The 16517-nt window shown below is 41.7% G+C and overlaps 1 protein-coding gene across 2 annotated transcripts in view; it reads right to left on the bottom strand.

Moving 5' to 3' along the window:
- Positions 1-1910: 1910 nt before the first annotated feature.
- The window catches only part of LOC147893584 (Tetratricopeptide repeat (TPR)-like superfamily protein), a 140856-nt gene continuing 126249 nt past the window's right edge, over positions 1911-16517 (bottom strand). For both annotated transcript variants that reach the window (XM_087385700.1, XM_087385699.1), the window contains exons 25-28: positions 7421-7723; positions 7117-7284; positions 3602-3759; positions 1911-3438 (exon numbers count right to left, since the gene is read on the bottom strand). In XM_087385700.1, the coding sequence (XP_087241826.1) occupies positions 2739-3438; positions 3602-3759; positions 7117-7284; positions 7421-7723 (1329 nt within the window). In that variant the 3' untranslated portion in view covers positions 1911-2738. The remainder of the gene's footprint in view (positions 3439-3601; positions 3760-7116; positions 7285-7420; positions 7724-16517) is intronic.

Raw genomic sequence — 16517 nt, forward strand, 5'->3', positions numbered from 1 at the left:
AAGGTGATCGGTCTCCTTTGTCGGATGTTTGATCTATCTCTCCCTTTCGCTTGAAACTCCAGGTTGTAAAAGTCTCCTCCAATGATCCAAGAGTCAACATCTGAAAGAGACTCCGTCAGCCTCTTCTAAAAGGTAGGACGGTGGTGTGCACATCGAGGCATACACATTCAAGATCCCAATTCTGGACTCTACATCTTGACTCCCATCCAAACTGCCAGCCCTAGGATAATAAGCTCACCCTGATCGTAAACCTCTAGGGGCACTACCTGGGAGATTGAGATGCAGAATGTGTGGATAAAATTGTAAATAAGTATTCCACTTGTTGCATGCTCGTGGGTAGACACATAGCTATGCACATAGCTAGTGGGTGGTAGTTTTGAGTTTGTGGGCACTCTCATCAAAAGACTCTATACTGATGTAAATATTTTCTTGAGATTGTAAATGCTTTTGCAAGGACACTTGGGAAATTATGAGCCCAAGGTGTGGGTGCACAAGACATTCCAGAGTGTTACTGTGTGTTTGTATGGGATGATATGTTTTGTAATGGTTGTCCAGAACCATATGATTGAGCATTTAACCTCTTCGTGGAATTGCTTTGGAAAGAACTTTCCTTAAAGCATTTTTCAAATTTCCATTCACTACTTAAGTCGCCAAACACTTACCATGCCTGCCACGTGTCAACTTATTGCTCCCGAGACTTCTCCGTCCAAAAGAGTATCTTACTAACGAATAAGCTGTAAAGCTATGTCACTCTGGCCACATTAATCCATGAGAGCATAAAGATTTCTGTTTATTGCATAAACAAGTCCCAGTAAAAGAAACTATAGGATGATGAAATCCTGACTTGGCCAATGATGACCATATAAAAATACTGTCATGTAAAGAGCTGGTTCATGGGCGTAGCATGCTCCATAATAAGAAACAATGAGCTGAATATCATAACAGAAATCCTCTGAAATGAGATTACTGGAAACATATAGTTTTGTCATAGTGGAAAGCATATTTATGACTATCGGCTGAGCTAACTTAGAACATGCTACCCTCAAGTGGGGTTTGTTCTTAGATCTCAAGGGTACTTGTTTCCCTTTTTATAAGAACTCTTCAAGCATAGCTTGAATCATATAAATTGATTACTTTGGAATTAACTGAGAGACCAAGCTTTGCACTTAATAGAACCATAGACCATATAAGGTCCAACTGTGTATTTCTCAATATCCACGAAAGATATTCATTCTCCTTTGCAATGGCATTGTAAGTCCATATTCTTGACTGAACAGAAGCAACCCATTTCTTAACAAAAACAATTTAACTGGAATCCTCAGAGCTAAAGTAATAAAACTTGGAATAAATAGCTATGTGAAATCTCATTTTGAAACTCGGCAAACACACCCTTTCACTCCGTTTTTGAAACATTCAGGAAGACAACACACTTCTTTCCTTAGCACATCCATGCTTACTCTGCAAATAGCTCTTGCAATTCATAACAGACATCCGATCTCTCCGATCACACAAATTAATCCCAGAGCTCCATATATCTTCGGCATAAGAACTTGAATATCTTTGCTATGTCCAATGCTTGGTTTTTGTCCAATCAAGGATTGTTTCGAAATCACAATCTAAGCAAGGATATTTAATACAAAAAGTCAACTCTAGAGGAGACTTCTAGGTTTTCTCCTTTGTTTGATTCTGTTCTGCACGACTTGTTTGGTAAAATTGATTGGGGCATTTTTCCCAGCATTTCTTTGCTTGTTAAGAGGAATCTTTTCTCAGAAACAAGGCAATTCTCATTGTTTTCAAAGAAAGTTTCTCACACCTCACTCCAACTCAACAATTTCTCTATAAAAATTAGGAAAGTATTCACCTATTACACAGGATCTAAAAAAGACACCATGTACCGACATTTTGGTGAGCATTGCTCCATCTAGCATGCCAAAAATTAGGAAAGTATTCATCTATTATACAGAGATCTCAAAGAGACCACGTATCAACATTTTGGTGAGCATTGCTCCATCTAACATGCCAAAAAATTAACAATACCACGGCATGCCTGTGAAATCTTATCACCTGAATATTTGTTCAGCATTGCTAGCTGTCTCCACTTACATATTCAATTAGTTGACATGTGATGGGAATAGATTCTTTCCAGGAGTGAAAACCTTTATTGGTAGTCCTATGTAGCACACGCCAGGGTGTCAACAGCATACCATGAATCTTGCATATTCCTGCCTCTTTTCCATCTGGGTAGTTCGTCGCCTTTTAGCACAGATGGCTAGCCCAATGTAACGGATGCAAACAATTTACATGAATGAGTAACACACCACCTGCGCTTTCTTTTTATTGGCCTGATCATACTGAAATAATCTTAGATTGAAGAATGGGATCACCCTGGCATTTGCATGCAGCCCTTTATGATGGCTCACACCAATAAAAGTGCCTTACTGCAAGTTGTTATTGTCAACTGCATAAATGGAATATTAACTTGGTATATGGGAAATTCCTCAGACAAGAAGGAGCATCCAAAGAAACTTTCCACTGTTCTGGTCTCAAACCATTCTGCAGGTCATTCTTACTTGGTCAGAGAGTTGATTTGAGGTACCTTGTGATTCTATATCGTTGAGCAAGGCCACCTTGAATGCCAGATTCATGTTTCCTTCCATGTATGCTGATTAAACTTTCCATGGGAAGTGGAAAATAGATCAACACGGATTCCTCTGAAAATGTGAAATATTTGCTTTACACTAAATCCCTTTGCCTTCTACTGTCAAAATAAGTGGATGGCCACAACCTGAGCCTGAAATAGCCTCCAGACCACCATCAAAGGGTTTATAGTTTCCACTTTTGAGCTGTTCGACTTCAGGAGCCACAAAGCTGTTTGACCTTGTTATTGGAGTAGCTAAAGATACCACTCCCTCCAAATTGGTAGAGGCAAGCACAGACAAGGGATCAGGTAAAAATTCCCAACTCACACAGTAGCCAGAAAGGTCATAAATCCCGGGTGCAAAAATTGTTACATAAAAAGGATATGTTTCTACTGACCCACCACCAAGCTCACTGATTCTAAGAGAATTCAAAGAGCACCAAATAAAGGGGTCAGCTGGGCAGATGCTTTCTTCCAAGCCATATTCATGTTTATTAGGATCTGTTTTTTCCAACAAATCTGAATCTGCTGACGATCCATCAACAATAGTTCCAGGATTCTCCAATGCTATGTCATACCAACCTGTCTGACTACCTTGTGCTGATTTTGAGAGTGTCATAGACGTGTTTGTGATGGAGGCATCATAGGAAGTCATCTCCACGTTCACAGAAGCTACTCTACTGGAGCAGTTCTTAATGGTTAGATGGAAGCAGACGTTGCAAGATGAGTCAGCAGCAAAATCATGTGTAACAGTCCTGGGTCCTTCCATTATCCAAACAAGGGCAGATGACTGCTTTACACTGCAAAAGACCACAACAAGAAAACAATTGCTCAGAAGTAACAGGAAAGCAAAGCCACCACTAAAATAGTGATAACACATATATGAATTCCCAATCCTCTTGTTCAATGTTTTGTTCATTCCCAATCCTCTTGTTCAAAAGTTAAAACTAATGCATGGGCTACCTGCAATGGCAGATATGGTGTGTGGCAAGTCGCTGACTGTCACGCAGTGCTGCTAGTTTTCCTGCTGAGGATTCATCTTGTTGTTCTGAGATAAGTATGATATCAACATTACTTTCCATAAGCTTAGATGCATTGACACCCAACAGCTTACTTGCCTCCTGTAGGTTTTCACTTCCTTCTATCAGTAGATTTTTTGGGGATTAGAACGATCATCCACTTCAGAGAATAAAACATCGGGTGATTATTTTATACCTTTAAATGTCACTGAAACAATGATAATACATCTATACAAGCTTAGAGCTGTAAGAAGTCTTACAGACCATGCCAATTGATTATCCCATTGGACACACTTTACCCATCAACTGTACATATCTTTAAAGGACAATATGGACACCCACTTCGAAGTATTGCCATTGATGAAACTGACGACGAAATTGTGGGGTAGCTTGAGGAAAAAGGACAGCATCAAACCCATGAATAAAAACAAGAAACTAAGACAATTTGCAGAATTCAAGGGACTCTAACATGCACATAGAAAGCTAATTCTTGCAAAATAACAATACGACTATTAAAAAAAGAAGCAAGTCCACAAAGGACCAACAGGAGCTATGCATAATTCCAATTACAACCATATGACTGGTCATCCGATCCTTAGTAAACCTAAATGTTTAGTTCAATACTTTGACCTTGATAAAAACAAATATATGTATTCTTGAAGCTTGGTTTTCAACCTTCATCTTCATTGAGACCTCTGCTGCAGTTTTATTTAAACTTCTGTGTCTAATAATTGATGAATAATATCAGATGTATAGTGAAAAATTGCAATGCTTTCAGCATGACGAACTTGCCAAATTGAAGATTAAATCTTATAAGAACTTGAACTTGGCAGTGATTTTGTTTCATACATATTAGAAGCTTATTAGACTGCTAGAAAATCAGCATTCGTAATAAAGGTTCAACAAATCTACATCACATCCAAGGGCAATTTCAAAGGTTGGGAATCATCCATGTCTTTTCCCAATATGTTTCCTGAGGACCCTTGATATCAAACAAACATGATATTTTTCAAATATTTCGTTGGAATTATGCAATTACAACAACCACATAAATAATTTGCTATAACTTCTACAAGTTACTTATGTTAATGGTCTTCAAAAATGTTATGTGAGGCATATTAAACACAAGCTTAGCGTTGGATATCTCAAAAACCATTTGCAGATAGCTGTTGGGAAAGGAGTTATCACATGAAATTGCCACATGTGAGCAGTGCATGATCATAAAATTTTAAATTATTGCATTGTGTGTGCATGCACATATAGTACATTTGCCTCCATGCACCCACACCATTAAAAAAAAGGCTATAGAAGATCACTACTTAGGAGCCATCTCGTCATTTGGTGTCCACCTATGTCGGGTCCTCTATACGATATCTGGGGGACCAAGGCCATTCAATGACAAAGGATACTGGAAAAAATCTCGATCAAAAATGGATTTGCGAAAGATGAAATCAGTGACAGGACACTACTTGTGGAGAGATGAAATCAGCGATGAGACACTACTTGTGGTCATCTTGGGTAGGCTCCCTGTGCCCTGCTCTCCTCTATGGGCACTGAGAAATAGTTGGCCAAGCAGCAAGCACCACTCCTGGCATTTGTCTCCCCATGTCAGAGAGTAGACAGGAGACATCTCCAATACTCATGTGTATATCAACACCCTGGCAGGTCAGTGGTGTCGTACTCTTTGGGTCTTGGCTATGTCGTCTCCCCTGTGAACCGCTGGTCCATGTGATCTCGGTGGAAGAAATCAATGATCATCCTCCGGCTAGGCTCCATCAAGACCTCTCGATCTCATCTTTTCCCTTTGAGATGTCTATCTCTGTATCGCAAGGCCTTGTCGAGGAAAGTCACCACACATCTCTCATCGAGGTGGGCCCAAATCTGTCCTTGAATAGTGACTCGGGTTGTCCTCCGATCTCATAGTAACTGAGACATCTAAAGGTGAAGAGCTCGTCTGACTTAACCTCCTACACGTTGCATAAGGTGCAAAGCTGTCTCTCACGGACAATGCCCTCTGCACATCTTGCCTAAGTACAGAGTCAATGCGGGAACACCGCTCATAGAGTGTCATGACTGGCCACATGTTGTCGTCACAGTACCCTAAGCCTTGTAGACATCTAAAAAGTCCAGCCCATGGCAAGCCTTGCGGAAATCCACAAAGTAGCAACAAACATGCTATCTCCTTGCCTTGGCCTCCTCAATGACCCTTCTCAAGGTGCACACGTGGTCTCGTTATCTACTTGAAATCTTTGCCTATCGAGTGACTCTGAATCCCTCACACTACGCAAACTGGCTAACCTAAGTGTTCAGCACCGAAGCATAGATCCTGGACATGACATGCCCAATCATAATAGCCCTGTAATATTTTGGGCTCATGGGATCCCTTGCATTATGGATTGGGACCACGGTGTTAAGGATCCATGTGTAAGGGAAACCAATGCAAACCGCTTCATTAACTAGCTTTGCCAAGGTCAAAGAGACCTACGAGACTAAACACATGTTAAGGAAGCCAGAATTGCCTAGTGCACCCTACAAAGTATAAAATGAAACAGAAAGATCAATGGAAGGTTCAGTCCTATGCAAGTCATGAGTGAAATGATTGGTGTGTGGGCACAACTAGAGTCCCGACAAGTGTCGTGATGACGGATGCACGCCAAAGATCTACTCCTGCTGTACTCTATTTTGGTTGTGTGGCTGGACATGTGGCCATGGCAAAATAGATTGCCTCCATGAAGCTACTGGGATGGGAGAAGAGCTCAAAGACCTTATTCCCATAGCTTTTAAGTCTAGCGCCTTGAAGAGTGGCTTTGCCTCTAGTCGATGTGGTTTTCACTTTGTCTAAACTATTTATTAAAACTTACCCATTCCCCATGCAACCTGGCTTCCATTACCTTCACATTCATGCTTTTCCTTTGTTTACTTGCACGTGCATGAGCTGCAGATAGGAGCGCCTTTCAAAACTGTCCTTTCTAGTCAAAATACATTCTCGTGTGCCTTTGCATCTTTAAATTTGACAATAGTTGACTTTCTCTAGTCTCATCTTTTTGCACCTGCCATGCAGGTTTCAAGAGCATTGTCTGGGAAGCCAAGACATGTTTTGATACTTTATAATTGTCGGTTTCCAGCCTTGGGCATATAATTTTGCAAGATCAGTGTAGAAGGCGAGTCTTTTGATGCAAAGTGCAAATTTTAGGAGACGGGACTTGCCATCTACTGCATTGTTTTTTGATTTAGGCAGAGGATCACTGACCAAGATTTATGCAGGGCAAGGATACCTGTTATTCTTCCTTTCGAAACCAAGCACACATTAATCAAGACATCAACTTCATTGAGCCAGCTAAATTTCATGCCTCTATAAACCTTAGGCACAGCCCAAAAGAAATAGTGACCATAGCCATACTGTAAAAAGCAGATAAGATTCACAAAAGAGATGAAATTTACATGAAGCCAGTATATTACCTTTTCTTTCAAAACCCTTTCTTGTGCATGAAAGTTGACAAGAGGGCCAGTAGTGACGTCAATTAATGGTTCACTGCTGCTTGGAGGTCCCAACCTTACATCACTAATAAAATCAGACATGAGTGTTTGGTTAACACCTTTCTTCCCCTGATATTTGGTATTGGTGTCCTGGAAACATACATGCCCACAAAATGTAACACCCTCAAAATTACTCTACAGTGAAAAGTTTTACAAGACAATAGCTAGCATATCCAATCAGATTGAGGAAAAAAATGCTTCCTTTCCAAATGTGTATGAGGGTTACCAGCAGCTGGAAAAAAAGTGACAAAGTCTGACCAGGTGGTAACAGTTGAGATGGGCACACAGAAGCAGAGAGGAAAGCAGCATCTCTGTGGTGAGGTTCAATGACTCTCGCCCCAGAAGAATCACAATCTACAACAGGTGGCAGTAATGGTGCAATGTGCCAGTTTTTTGCCATACAAGAAACTTGTCGTAACCAGAAACTTTCAGAAGTGTGTTCATTTGCAATGTCAAGACGTAACAGGTACCCCTCAAGTTGTAGCAGATGTGGAGATATGTTGACTGAAACTCTTAGTGATGGAAAAACCTGCAGTTGTTTTCCTTCAGTAAAGCATTATATTTCTCAGATGTTGATAGCTATAAAGACACTTTACTTTCTATGCTACCTGCATTTTCAGTGATTGAATAATACAAGAATGTGTCCCCCCCCTCTTCCCCTGAAATCCCTCCCCCCCAAAAAAAAGAAGAAAAAAAGGGAGAAAAGAGTTTGTTTTAGATATTATGGAACATGTCCTTTAGCCCAAGTGTATGCATTGCAAACTGCCCTGTATTTAGCCTATTTACTTAACTACTTTATAGGTTTCCATGATGTATCTAGCTCGACAAGCCTTGGATGCAAGAAATGAATGGGTCCAACATAGTTCAGTCCCCATTTTTTTAAAAACTTAATAGAAATCATGGGGCCAAGCGGCAAGTGATATCATTTTAAGGTTACCTTTTAGACTTTCACAGCACCTGAGTAGTGGCCTCAAGAGACCTGAAATGCATTTCCATGTGAATATGAGCCTTAGCAGCCAGCAAAAATATTGGGCAGCTATATAAAGGACTCCTATAGCTCAAAAGGAGAGGATGGAACTTTACAGATCAAGGCGGGGAGAGCTGCAGGTATACCCAGAGAGCAGAGGATTTGCATGCTATGTACGCTAGGGGTGGTTGGGACATAGGAGCATTTTCTTTGCGCTTGCCCAGCCTACTATGAGATCCGGGGACACTACCACTGTCTCTACTTGAGGGGAGTGGCATCGGTCCACTATTACGACTCATCCATTTCCATGACCAGATCTGCATTGGGCTCTATCTGATGGAGATGCACCGGCACAGGGAGACACTACTATGACAGATTAGAGAGCAGCAAGAGGCGGCTAGACCTCAGGACATAGAGGCTGATCGGGCACAGCGACGTGTCACAAACTTCTATACATTTGAGTCTGCTCCAAGACACAATGGAGTAGAGGAGGAGCTAGCTGATATGAGGGCAGCTTGGATGAGCAGCAGAGATAGCCGACACAGTACTACCGAGAGAGGGACGTAGAGACCACACGCAAGACAGAGAGTACCCAGAGCACATCTTATTGAAGTCCGACCCATCACAGCGTTCCTCAGGGGGGACCAACAAAGACAAGGGGTCACTCTAGATATAGGACATAGAGTTCAGAGATCGAGGAGACTGCGCCCCCCGCCACAGCTCGACAAATGCAAATTCTCACAGCCCACCAGAGAGTCATTACTGTGCCGGGATTCGGTTTTTGAGTTTTTGAGTTTCTGAGTCCCAGCTCTCAGCTCCGGTATGCCCAATTGTCCTTCAAAGATGGAACCTTGACTCCCTTGGCCATCTTTCAATCCTCTCTCTTTGCTTTGTGTTTGACTACTCAAATTTCCCACTCTTTTCCTTGTGTTGGTCTCTTTTGTCATTCTCTTTTCTCACCCACTGTTCTCTTCTTTGCAAACATTTTTTAAGTTAGTAAGCTCTTCCATCCTTGGTTGTGCCTAACATTCATTTCATGCTGGTTCACACTGCTTGCTCTTTGACCCTCTTTGATTCTTGTCTTTAGCATGGTACTAAGGTGTTTGCATTTGATGCATAGATCATCCCTTGAAAAGTACAGATTCATCGCCAAATTGATGAATTCATTCGCATGCAACTAGCTTCCTTTCCACATTTTGATGTACACCTAGAACTCATATTCCTTGGGTATAGGGTGTAGTCGAACAATAATGAAGATGACTTCTTTGGTTGGAGGGCCACTTGTGCTATTATGGACACTGGCTTTGGCAAGTCTTGCATCTTGGTGTGTTGAATCAGGGTTCCACCTCTTGTGGGGGTCATTGGTGTCTCCATCTTGCTCCCTCGTCTCACTACCTAGGTCTTTGCCATTCTTGCAAACTCCATCCTATCATCTTCCATCATTGGTACATCTAGCATAGACCTTCCCTGACACGATTACTAAGAATGTTGTGGCCAGAGTTCTACAAGCTCATTTTGCTAAAAAATGCATTCATGTTTCCCCCACTCTTTTGGACGGCCTAACAAAAGTAGTTGCTCGTCATCAAATGGATTCATAGTGCCCACCACAGCCCCTTTGAAGATTTCGATTTCACATAGAAGATTGAATATAGATGGTGGCAAATTCTTTCGTGAGTGCACAATGCATGCACTACTAATACGCTTATGTTGATTTTGAATTTATTCATTATTTTATTTTTTGTGTGCAAGTACTGTCATCGCACTTGACACACCCATGGTTTCGTCTTCCTCCCATACATACCCCTATACTACCTACATACTTTGCATCTATCTATGCACACTCTTACATGCTTGCTCATGGAGAACACTGCAATCCACACCACTACAACTGTCCTCTCCTATCATACCACGACTAGTGTTCCCTTCACACAAACACTTCCTCGCATAAAGTGTTTCCTGTGCCAAGAGTCGCTCCTTGATGACATTAAAATTGCTGTTGGAATATGTTGAAACTCCCGCACAAAGATCTTACAAAAACTGTTTGGCAAGAGCCCTCAACTTTCATCCACCCACCTTTGTGGCTACTTGTTGTGCTTCTATCACTGACTCCCTTAGTCTCTAGATTGGAGCTTAGGCCATTCAACTCAAAGTCTTGGCCACACTTGACCTTTGCTTCATCCCTCTTTCATAGTTGGGTCGGTTGTTGAACCTTGCCACTTTGGGTGTTCTCAACAAGATACATCCCTTGTTAACATGTATCCATGCTTCTATTGATAGCAAGGAATGGCAATCATATGCCATTGTGGGAAATTCTCCCTTGTTAATAGGCATGGCAACTCTATGGCAAGCATGAGAGCTTGGATGGTGCAAGGGATGTAGTTACAAAGATTCCACTTTAAAATGTTCTTTAAGGTAGCTCATTCTTTCAACAGGAATGCAAGTGTCCTTGTATCTTGTTGACTGAAAAAATATGGCTTTTGACTATGTTGCATAGCTTTTGTGCTTAGGTTTTTGAGGTTGTTACATCTTGGTAGATAGTTAGATATTATTTTTTCTATTGCGGTTATATTGGTTCATGTCCTTGCCTCGAGCGTCTACTTTTTATGTGCACTTTGTCCCATAGGGCTGCGAGGCCTCCCGCATACGTTAATCTCTCTCTCTCTCTCTCTCTCTCTCTCTCTCTCTCTCCATTCCACTTGCCTGTTAGGAGGTGAACCAAGTGACCAGAGAGAATCTCTTGCAACTCTACACATTCAATACTTGGCTGGCACCTACCGAGTTTTCAGTGAAACTCAGCTTCTACTGAGATCATTGCTTACGGATCTCAGAGGAGGGGTTAATCAAACCACCAGGCTACACCCAGATGCATCTCCCACATGCATTGCGGCTCTCCACGGGTTAGTTTTATATATGTTCACATAGGCTAAGGGTTGAGATAAGACGAGCAGAAGGCATCCCATGCGATAGAGGGATATGCACTTTATATGATATGCAAGAGAGACAGAGGATCACCATGCTTCTAGATGCCCTCTTTATTATGAGATCTGTGGACGGCACCACTGTCTTTTTGGTACCAATTTCGGCCCACTCAATTAGTTCCTGACACATCGAGATCAGTGGGTGGCTATTTTCCTTCTTGAGGGCCAACAACATAGAGATCCGCTCATACGAGCACAAGGAGAGCACAACTAGCCGAGCCCAGTAAGAGCATGATCATGGATTTTTTCTACGGTAACCCAAGCCAAGGACAATAAAGGATCAGACGTAGGAGAAAAGCAGGACACAACTTGCCAAATCCCACCCCTAGTGGATATTGACATAAGGGCCGCAAGCATATCCTCTCTCTTTGACGTTGGGAGACAGAGTGATTGGAGTGACGATAACACTTGCACAGAGGAGGGATGGACCAAGACAAGCGAGCGACGGAAGCGTTCTATCACGATTTTTCTCTCTCGATGCCAGCCCTTGCCAACTCTTAAGCCAATGTCAAGCGAGCTCCTCTTGTCTCATCTCAATCGTCCAGTCGTTCCCGCAAACAACATACACAAGTCCAACCACTCAGGGATGAGTGATCAATTGATAGGAGAATGGGGGATTCTCCTTGGTGTTTGCTCCCCCTTTGTGGGTTTCTCTCAACGATAGCATAATGTACTACTTTTATTTCTTATTACAGGCATTAGCTTGGGGTAGGGGTGCTCATTTTAGTGACCCTTAGGTTTCATTGTATATGGTTTCTTTTCAGTCTCATAGACCCTTTGGTCCTTTGTAGACGCAAACACTCGGGAATGCAAGTCAACATATCCAAGACAAAATTGATGGTGATTGGGACTCGGAATAAACAGGTTGATTTCGCTTTTGAGGGGGAGCCTCTGGACAATGTCACTACATACAAATATTTGGGGCTGGAATTTGCACACTTACAAGTGGAATGCATGTGTGGAAAGAAGAATCCTGGAAGGTTTGAAAGCTTTATATAGCTTCCAAACAAGTGCAGAAAGGCACACTTATGGAATTGAGAAATGAGAAATCTTTTGTATACCATGCTCGTACAAACAGTGGTCCTTTACAGGGGTCCACGCTAGGCACTTGGGCTCTCTAGGGCCTAGTGAAACCGAATAGAGACTTTGCATAAACGATTTCTCATAGGGGAGTTAGGGGTGAAGGCACAAACACCGTACCCCATCTTGTTGGCTGAGACAGGTATGATACCTCTCGAAGGAGAGGCATTGTGCCAATTCATGGCATACCTCAACAAAGTTGGAAAGCTGGACGCCAATAGGATACCACACAAAGCAATGGAAGCTATGCGAATCATTGGATGGCACAAAGAGGGGCTGAAATGGATCGAATTATGGGGTATAACCGCTGCTGATATCCCTGAAGATGCATGTGAAATCAGGGAGTTAGTGATGCAGAGAATGCTACAGAAGCTATGGCAAGAACCGGGGGCAAAAATGCAGTTTTATAAGCAGGAAATCAATTCGATGGACAGCTATGGAATGCAGAAATACCTCGGGGAAGACATATCAATATTTAAAAGACATTTAATCTACAAAATCAGAACCAGCTCACATGATCTCGAGGTGGAGAGGGGAAGATGGGCAAGACCCAAGGCACCAAGAGAGGAAAGAATATGTAAAATCTGCGCAGGAGAAGTAGAAAATGAGCAGCATGTACTCCTAACATGTCGAGCATATGCGCAAATCAGAGAATGTTATGGGGGCAATAGAAGCAGCCTGAAATCCCTACTAGAATTTCTTTTGGTGGAAATTTTCGTTGCTTTATATTACAGAGTCACTATCCCAAAGCAAGATCTGCCAAAATACATCAAGAGAAGATCTCAATATATGACAGGTATACATTAGAGTCTATGTATTGAGTTTGCAAACAATCATAAAATGATTGCTGTAAGGAGTGCCTGAAAAAAGAGAAATAGAAAAAGTAGGATCACCAAAGACCCAATGATTTCTGTCTTTCCATAGAGTCTAGAGTGCCCAGTAGCGAATCCAAGTGAAAAATAAATAAAACTCCTGTCTAGGTGGCTTTGCAGGAGCCTAGACGTTCATACCTAGTTTGAAAAAGATCCACTCGATTGCAGATGTTATTCATGATGATGCGCACGCCACACACACACACTCTTTTTTTTAGTGAAATCTTTGAGTGCTTTATATTTACGAGATAGCTAGCCAGAAAAAACTCGGAAGCAAAAATAGTATATCAAGTGAAAATGTCCATGTAGGACAAATATACATCCTGATCTATGCAGTGAGTGATAGCTAGCTAGAAAAAACTAGGAAGCAAAAATAGTACATCAAGCGAAAATGTCCCATGTAGGACAAATATACATCCTGATCTATGTAGTGAGTTTGCAAACAATCGAAGAGCGATTGCTGCAAGGAACGACGGAAAAAGACAAAAGTACAAAAAATTGGATCACCAAAGACTCTGTGATTCCTAGCTTTCCAAAGAGTCCAGAGTGCCCAGTAGAAGGTAAAGAACAAATCAAGATCTGGCCGTTTGGGATATATCCAAAACAACCAGAAATGCTTGCCAAAAATAGCTTGAGAGAATCAATCTATCGTGAAGGATACCCAAGAAATTATGTATCTCAGAGCAATTCCAAAAGATATGAGATACTGATTCCCAAGGAGCTAAACACCGATGACAGATAGCAGGAGCAATACGTCTGCAAGATAAAAGCTGTCCTGATGGTACAATCCCCAGCAGAACACGCCATTAAAAAACATGGTGTAAAGGAAGCTTAGAGTGTCAAATTTGCTTTAATCTCTTTTTCCACCATTTGAGCAGATGGTGCAATGCCCAAATTTCATTAGCTCTGTCTGACACCCAAGGTGGTGATAACAAAACTTTATATAAAGAAGAGACTGTGATATGAGACAACTTCAAAGGACGAATAGATGAATATAAAGGAAGAAGAGTCCAATCCTGAAGCCTGTCTCGAAGCTCTAATAGTGGTATTGGCTGAAATGGCTGAACCATTCGAGAAATGACCTGCCATACTGGACGATAGTGCATGCCCAAACCATATTTTGCAGCAGCCAAAGGGAAAGATAAAATAATGCCATCATCATTGAGAACATCTGCAACAACTGAAATCCCTATTAAATTAAGAAAATAAGCGTGTCAAGGCTCATGCAAAGCCAAGGGAGTAGAGAAAGCCCGTGACCAATGGATGCTCTCATCTCGCAAAGAGTTACCCTGTAAAGATTCTCTTCCATTCCATGTCAAGTGTGAAAGAATATGCTTCCAGTCAAAAAATATATGAGAAACCATAGGGCAACCTTTGATTTTTCCTTCAATGCAGCCTAAAAGAAAATCCCACTGCATGGGTTGCCAAAAATCAAATGCAGGAGTGGTGATGTGAACCAGCAAGGAACGCATCATAGCAGCCCAAGGCCTGAAGCATCATTTTGCCTTTGTGAGCTAAAATGTGCACATGTATATTAAGAATATTCAACCCTCCATGCAATTTGGGCGAGCACAATCTCTGTATTGGAAGAATCCGCAAGCTTTTCTTCCCATGTTTTGACCGCCTAAAAATTTCCATAATGGACATGAAGGAAGACAAATCCTTCTTAGTGAAAAAATCAATGGTAGATAAAACTGAATATAAGCCACCAAGATAGACTGAACAATGCAAAGTCGAACATGCAGCGGCCAAGTAGCCAATTTTCAATATTCCAATTTTTTCTTCAATTTAGCAAGAACCCAGTCAATCTGTTGACGGCAAGTAATGTTCCAACCTAAAGGATATCCAAGATGACGAATCAATTGAGTTGGCGGAACAATTTCCCCCGGCGATAGCAGCCTTTGCCAATCCTGGGTATGCAATGGTAACAAACGGGATTTTTGAAAATTAATATGTAGGCCAACAATCAGTCCATACAAAGAAAGAGCCTACATTAGTGAAGAAAGATCCCTTGGAGTGTTTTTTGGCATGAAGAAAGAATCATCTGCATAAGCCTGAACAACCAATGAGCGACTTGCAGGAATTTCCAGCCCATGTAATATATTTGTCGCCACCAAATGATCAATATATTGAAGCATTGGATGCGTGGCTATAGCATACAAAATAGCACTGAGAGGGCAACCTTGCCGAACTGAACATTTAAGTGTCCAGTGCTCTGATAAATCTCCTGATAATATGCATGCAGCTTTGCTATCCTGATAAAGCCAAAAGATAACGTGCTGTAATTTTTGACCAAAGCCCAATGCTTGCATAGTCTAAGCTATAAAGTCCCATTGAATGATGTCAAATGCCTTTGCAATATCTACCTACAGGATAAGAACATCCTGCTCTGTATACTTGGCATACTCAATCCTAACATAAGCATTTGCAATGTTATCAGTTTTATGCTGGCAAGAAACCGGTGCCCATGCATCATTGAAGACAAAGCTTTGTATGATATTCATGGTCATACATAGGGCCATGTGTCAATCCATTAGTTATACACACGTCAATGAGCTCTAGTTGATCAGCCCTTTCTTCAATGGAGGTAGAATTCATGACATGTTCATGAGCCTACCTTCCATGTTTCATGATTATCCCAACTAGGCACATACCCCGTGAACAACCCCACCATGACTGGCATGATTGGTGAAGCCAAATGCAAGAAAAATTGTTCTTAGACTATGAGAACTCTTTGGCAATTTTTTCTATTATTTCTAGTGCAATGAAAGTGATGCATGAGCGGGGGGAGTTTAGACACACCAATTTGAATGCTTAAACAACCAAATGTATTCAGCTTATGTAATCAAGTTATTGTCTTTAAGTACACGTAAGTCAAGAAACTCATCTCGAATGGGGACGCTAGCTCAGCCATAGAAGATGGCCCATTGTTCGTTGTCACGCAACCAAGCTATTAAGGAGAATGCACCGGAGTTTATTTTTGTAAAGAAACCTCATAGCGAGTGCATTCCCATCTACTTTGTGTGGATGTTGTATGCAAAATTTGTGCTGGGCATTAGGGGAATTTTGGACTCAAAAAGGGCCTCTTGGATTAGTCCCTTAAGATTTGTGATTAGCAAAGCAGCCAATGGGAAGGCTTGGGCATTAAAAGAATGGAGGATTCCATATTGGCCTCTCATTGGTAGAGAGTCCTCCTTGGTCCCTACTAGGCTTCCACTTGCCTCTCTCTTGCCCCCACCACCTCTTGAGGCATTTACTCCCCCTTTCACTTTTGGATGGTCCCCATACCCTCCTAGGCTCTCTTGATAGGCCCCCAAATCCACGACTTTTTTTTCCCTCCAAAAAATAAAAAATTTTCAAAAGTGTCCCTAGCACCCCAAACTCCTCCCAGGAGTCTCCCCAAACTATCCCCATTGACTCCCCACC

The sequence above is a fragment of the Dipteris shenzhenensis genome, chromosome 15, assembly GCF_047967505.1.
Source record: "Dipteris shenzhenensis isolate YYH24624 ecotype China chromosome 15, Dip_SZ_1.0, whole genome shotgun sequence".
In the NCBI taxonomy this organism is placed as follows: domain Eukaryota; kingdom Viridiplantae; phylum Streptophyta; class Polypodiopsida; order Gleicheniales; family Dipteridaceae; genus Dipteris; species Dipteris shenzhenensis.